General features: G+C 33.7%; 1 protein-coding gene across 3 annotated transcripts; it reads right to left on the bottom strand.

Annotated features, from left to right (window-relative positions):
• Window positions 1-2,028: 2,028 nt before the first annotated feature.
• Window positions 2,029-4,832, bottom strand: LOC145005086 (rhodanese-like domain protein). Of its 3 annotated transcripts, none has more exons than XM_078964135.1 (3): window positions 4,635-4,832; window positions 4,253-4,334; window positions 2,029-3,976 (listed from the first exon to the last, which is right to left on the bottom strand). In XM_078964135.1, exon 3 carries the CDS (start codon window positions 3,958-3,960, stop codon window positions 2,206-2,208), a length of 1,755 nt encoding a protein of 584 aa, XP_078820261.1. In that variant the 5' UTR covers window positions 3,961-3,976; window positions 4,253-4,334; window positions 4,635-4,832; the 3' UTR covers window positions 2,029-2,205. The 3 variants fall into 3 exon arrangements, with proteins under 3 accessions (XP_078820261.1, XP_078820260.1, XP_078820262.1); XM_078964134.1 differs by having other exon boundaries at window positions 4,253-4,320; XM_078964136.1 differs by lacking the exon at window positions 4,635-4,832 and adding an exon at window positions 4,426-4,617 and having other exon boundaries at window positions 4,253-4,320.
• Between the last annotated feature and the right edge of the window lie 1,807 nt (window positions 4,833-6,639).

Genomic DNA, 6,639 nt, shown 5'->3' with positions numbered 1-6,639 from the left:
TTTATTTATTATTATTATTATTTTGTTATGTGTAACTTTGAAAAATAGTGATACTTTACAATATTAAGATTTTTATTGTTAATTACTAGTGATTTCATTTTTTTAAGATATTAATTGTTTTTAATTTAAGTTAATTGTCTTATACTTTATGTTTTTTTTCATTATTACAAATAATATGTTTGAACTTTTAAAACTGTTGAACTCTAAATTGTGGTTAAAAACTACACAAAATAACCGCAACAAATTCATGTGGTTAATAACCGAAACAAAACAAAACAAAACAAAAAACATTTAAAAAAAAAAAAAAAAAAAACGCACCGCAAAAATAACCGCACTAAGCAGTTTTGAAAATGGATTAACCGCATTTGCGGTTAATGGTGACTGGTGAGGGTTTGGCTAATAACCGCACCGAACCGTACCGCGTTTACCACTACATAAAGCGACAAACATACCAATTTTAGGATATAATGTACATCAAATAAACCCCTAACCTTATGCAAGAAGGGACCAACCTCTCTCCATCCTCTCCCTCTCAGTTTCTCTTCAATTTCTAGTTTTTATGACCTAGGTGCATTGTTCGGTAATTCTCTTTATTTTTTAAAAGCATCTTCCTAACATCCATACCAACATTCTAAACAGTTGGATCATTGGATCAACTTCCTAGCCTCCATAAACAATGCTTCTTTTTGTTGGACAATATCATTTTTCTCGGTTCGGTTTTGGCCACCAAAAAAAATGAATGACGTGTCGTTTTGCTTGGCGCCTTGGCCATTGTTTTGGGGTGTGACTACATTAGAGGAGTTTTGGTTTGAGATCTCCCTCATCCAAGACAAATAAAGAAATTAACGCATACCCACAAGCACAAGTTATTGATTTGATCCACACTTCTAGATATAAGTTTTTATTGCTAAAAGGTCAATCGAACAAGACCTTCCATGAGAGATGATGATCAAGTTTTATATTTCATGTTTCCGTTGTTTTATGCTCTAATACTCATCATAACCAAACTAAAAAGTTTTATTAAACTTTTACATTAGAATTAAATAAAAATAGTTGATTTAAATTCCAAGTTGGTTGGTTTTGAATAACTAAATTAACATTTAATTAATTAGTTAATAAATCAGGTCAAAAGTTTAAGTTAGGAAAAGAATGACATACATGGATGACCAAATGATTTGTATAAAAATTAGCGATATTGCCATATTGGTACAAGTGAATACGGTGATCCTGAATATATATAAAAAAAATGGTCATTCAGCTAGCTAAAATTTTGAAGTTAATATTGTGTTTATAAATGTCTTTTTTTTATATAGAATAAAAATTTATGAATTATGATATATTTGTTTTTTCCAACAAAAACTAAACACTAAATAAAGGTGTTATGGGGAAATCAATATAATAATCAACATAGAGTCGTAGATTAAGTACCTAAATGTTCTTTGGCAGCTCAAAACTTCTCCCATTAATAGCCAAAATAATTTTTTTGTTTAGTGACCAAGATTGATTATTACATTCTCATAAGAATTTTCGTGTTTATATATATATATATATATATATATATATATATATATATATATATATATATATATATATATATATATATATATATATATATATATATTCGACATGTTCGATTAGACGATCACTAAACAAAATGGAGTCGGTCTTCAACTTCCAATTTATGTGCTAACAAAACTTTATTGTGTCTGTAATGATTGGGATGAAGAATTTTAAAAATGGGCCATAAGACACCTATACTATCAACAACAAACCAAAATAAAAAAGCTAGATGTATAATGTAACATGTGTCCATTTTATATTCACTCAAATCACATCTTTTATTAACCCGTTTTTCTTAATTATTAAACATTCAAATATCCCATTAAATATTCCCCAATTGCCAAACAACCATTACCATTTACCAATCGTATGTACATTCGTTTCCATTACGATTAAAATAAATCTCCAAATCGATTAGTTCTCTTTCACATTATAATGATTATTATGCACCCCATCTAACAAACTAGATTCTTTAGAAAACAAAAAAACAAATACATTTCTTTTACCAAATAATATTCCAAGTCAATTGAACCAACATAACATTTGTATCAAATAATTAGATAAGTTTAATCCGTTGCATAACATGATTTTAGTCTGTATCAAACATGTTGAATGCTGACTGATTCAGAGGTTACCAAACAGCTCCTAAAGAAATCGTTGAAGAAAATCTTTAATCGTATCGATATACGGTGACTTTGTAGGAATAATATGACCAAAATCATGTTCCACCATAACCGAACACCCCTCCTCAAACATCAAAGCAAGTCTTCTACTCTCATCAAACCCTATTTGTCTATCTTTCCCATTATCACTCCCATATATATGAAGAGAAGGACACTTAATCAAACTCCCCTCACCAAACTCACCAAAATTACAAAAATACCCCGAACACAATATCACAAATCTAAAACCCATCTCACCTTTCAAAGCAACACAAGCCGCCATAGCCGCCCCTTGTGAAAACCCCAAAACCCCATCAAACGGTCCTTCTTCCGCCACTTTTTCTCTCAGATAAACATACGACTCATCAAAACCGCCAGTCTGGCGCTCGTACTGTCTGCAATCAAAACGGTGGGCCCCACCCGTTTCCCAATCCGTACCCGCGTCCCCACTTTTGTCAACGTCATCGTTCGGATCGATCAACCACGCGTACTTTCTGTTGCATCCGGATTTCGGTTGCGTGAGTGCCACGTCAGCGTCGTTTTTCTCTTGGTAGATGAACCGGAGCTGATGTGGCGCGTCGATGTAAACAAACTCGGCGATGTTTTTTAGTTTTTTAACAAAAGACGCGGTTCGCCCTTTGAAACTAGACGCGTTTTGTCGGAACCCATGTAAGCATAAAACCCTAAGTTTTTTCCGAGGGGCGATAATGACATTTGAATTTTTTCCATTTGAATTTTCTCCATTTGAATTTTTTCCATGTTTACCGTATTTCTGACATAACTCACAAACAAATAACTTTCCATTTTTACCCTCGCACGAGTGGCACACCAACACCAACATCCGACAGAAATTACATCGGCTTCTAGAAGAATAATCATCAAACGGGATTTCACACACCAGACAACTCCCCAAGATTCTTGGATCTGAGCTGGCAACCGAAACCCTATGATCAAAAACAAAATTCTTTCCTTTGAAAAAACCACCTTCCGGAAACTCTTCCATATACCTTTGAATTCCTCCGTATAACTGAAAAACATTTTCAAAACCTTCCCCTTTAGATTTGATATACGCGGATGCCACCTCACACCTAATGCCACCTGTACAATACATTAAAATCTGTTTCCCGCGTATCTTTTCTGAATTATCATCAACCCAATTGGAAAGATCGCTATACTGTCGGATTTTCGGATCCAAAGTTTCAAAATTCGGAGAACAAAATTTCCCGATTCTTGTTTCGTATAAGTTTCTCGCATCTAAGAGCACGAGATTTTGTTTTCCCGAATCTCGGGCAGTTTCAAGAACGGAATGGAATTCTCGGGCAGATAGATGCTGCCCGGCGTTTGAGATTGAGAGTTCGGGCGGGTTGGGAAGAGGGCGGGAGGTGAAAGTGACGAGTTGTTTAACGATTCGGATTGAGAGAGATGTGAAACCGGTTTCTTGTGCTATTTTGTTGTTGTTTTTAGGGTTTTTTGTGGATGTTGAGAGTTTGAAATCGGTTGAGGTGAAGGAAGGGTAGTTTTGGGTGAGTTGGGTGATGTGTTGTTTTAGGGAGGAGGGTTGACCGCCGATTGTGGCGTTGACTCCGTGAGGGGAGAGGCGGATGCGGCCAAGGAGAGAGAGGGTGGTGCAGTTGGTGGTGTAGAAGGTGGAGAGGTCAGTGAGATTTGGGATGTTGGTGTAGTTGTAGTATAACAAGACTCCATATTCATCGTCTTTTGTGGTGTTGTTATTTGTCATGATTGTGATGAATTATCTGCAACAAGAATGTTGTTTGTTTTCTGTTACAACTTACAATAATACAGATCATATGCATTTAAAAGCAGGATGTTTTTCTAAGGTGAAGAGCCACTTGTGAATCGTTTATATTTGAATGAGATTCTTCTTATTGGTATTCACATAAGTTAAGAGTGAATCACTTATTAGGTGCATTGTGGCATTTAATCAAGACAATGGAGCAGATATCCACATACTATCAAACAAAAAGAAGTAATTACAACAGAAAAAGGAATAGTAGGTGTAGCAGGGATACCTGTTTCACAACAAAGTTTAGGGAAATTTCTCCGATACCAAAAGCTAGAAGCTGATGTAAGACTTTACCTGCAACACCATACCTGTACTTAAACATGGTTCAAAAGAGTAAAGGGTGAAAGTGAAAACATTTGAAGTAAGGTCATGTGCCCTTTGAGGCATATCAACAAACACCTTGCATGCTAAAACCGACAGAACAAAAAATGTAGCTACAGATGGTGGAAAACATGCATAAAGATGAAGGAAACTTATACAGATGGTAGAAAAGTAAAGATCTTCGTCGGTTTCTGAGAAATCTAACTAAAAAAGATGAAACAACTGAAGAAAGGTTTTTATTTTAAGCACTTGTAGTCTTTAACGATGAATGAAAGTGAATATAGTACCTAAACGATTTAGGAGCTTGTGGATGCCATGGATGCGATTTGAATCGGATTCTAGTGGTTCGGATTCGGAAATTGATATGGTAGTTTCATCATCTTTTCCGGAGGGTTATTCTCTTCGAAACCTCAATTTGATTTCTTTTCGCCGTGCGAGTCTGGGCCGTCTGAACTAGACCCCGTTGATCGGTTCAGTAATAGGTTAGATAGGTTCAGAAATTAAGTTAAAACCAAGTTTAATTTTATTCAGTGTAAATGTAACTTCTAAATTTTGCTTCTATTTATCTTTTAAAATCCAATAGTACTTTTTCTTAAGTCTTTCATATTTAAAAAATATGAAAATGCCTTTAAAGATTCAATCTTTAAAAACGTTTTACTTACGGTGTTAGTAAAAAGGGTTAACGTTGCAAGTTTTGCAAATAAATGATTATTTGCATCAAAAACAATTTAACAGAGACTGATTTTGTGATATATATATATATATATATATATATATATATATATATATATATATATATAATTCATATTTATTCTCTTATATATTTTAAACGATAACAAATATCATATTTAATAAAATTAATAACATTTTAAAGTATAATATGAGTCTATCTACTTTAAATAATGTTACATTTAGTAAAATCAATAATATCTTAACATATTTGTCGCCATTTAATATGGATATAAAGATGAATGAGAAGAAAATATTCGAAGATATTTAATTTTTTCAAACAATCCATGTGGTTAACCATGGAAGATGTTACGCTATACTGAAAGGAGTGAGAGGGAAGATTTCCTCACTTTTGGTGGATCATACCTTTCTTTCCCTCACCTAAAAGTCAAGGAGTGGGAGGGAAACATTTCCTTCACTTTTTTTTTTATTATTTTTTTTATTTTAAATAAAATTAATTTTTTTGTTATGAATTATAATTTTTAAATTAATACTAAACATAAAACTTAATTAAAAATAAAAAAACATTTCATTAATATAAATAAAACTTACATTAAACCTAAATTATATAAAAAAAAAGTAGAAAAAAACACACATAAACTAAAAATCAAACAAACCACCAATGACCTACAGAAAATATTTTTTCAGAATTTTTTCACTCTTCTTCATTACGAGCTCGAGAGCCGGTCCCGAGAGATGATCGACGTTTTCCATCAAAAACTTCATGTCTTCCATTTCTTGTCTCTCCGCCCGCTCATTTTTCCTTGTTTCTTCTTTTTCTTTGTCGAAAGCCAAACGTTCAGAGAAATTTAGATTTTATCGATCAAACGACGATGTTATCATTGAAATCAGATGCACTCGAAGTAGTCCATTTTCCCTTTCTCTTCGCTTTGTCCCTACCCATTGGGCGTTCAATTTCTTCTAACTCGAGTTCGTCGTCCTGATTTAAATCTTGACTGTGACAACCCGGAATTTCCATTCTGTATAAACAATAACACTTCAATAGAAGTTATATCAGTCACAGTAAACTTTCAGACTTTTTCCGTATAAGTTTGAGTAATTTAGGGTTTACACTTCAGGAAATATCAGGAGAGTGGATGCACTAGAGTTTTGTGCAACACTGTTATTCCAACACTCTATTATATTAGAGATCATTTCGGAACTAAAATATTTTCTGCCAAAAATCTCAGGACTATAAATAGAATTCTGAACCAAATTCATTCATTATTCGCATTTCCAACTAGAGAAAAGCCATTTTCTCTCTCACGGATCTTCGGGTTTTTATACCAAAACGTGAGTAACTCTTTCTACTAGTGTTAGAAACTTTATTATGCAGTTATAACATGATTTAGAAGGCTAAATCACTAGATTTAGGAGTTTACTCCCCAAGGTGTTCTTGGGCGGTAAACTCCCGAAACAACGCCTAGACCTTCCCTTATGTCACACCCCCAAACCAAGGATGGCGGAAACGTCCGGGGGTGGAGGACTTCATGTATAGTATCATAACCACAATTTCAATAGTAATTTAAGCAAACACAACCAACATATATATATAATTGAAAA

This window comes from Lactuca saligna, chromosome 7 (genome assembly GCF_052625555.1).
Source record: "Lactuca saligna cultivar CGN05327 chromosome 7, ASM5262555v1, whole genome shotgun sequence".
NCBI lineage: Eukaryota > Viridiplantae > Streptophyta > Magnoliopsida > Asterales > Asteraceae > Lactuca > Lactuca saligna.
This window is presented reverse-complemented; position numbering and strand designations above follow the sequence as displayed.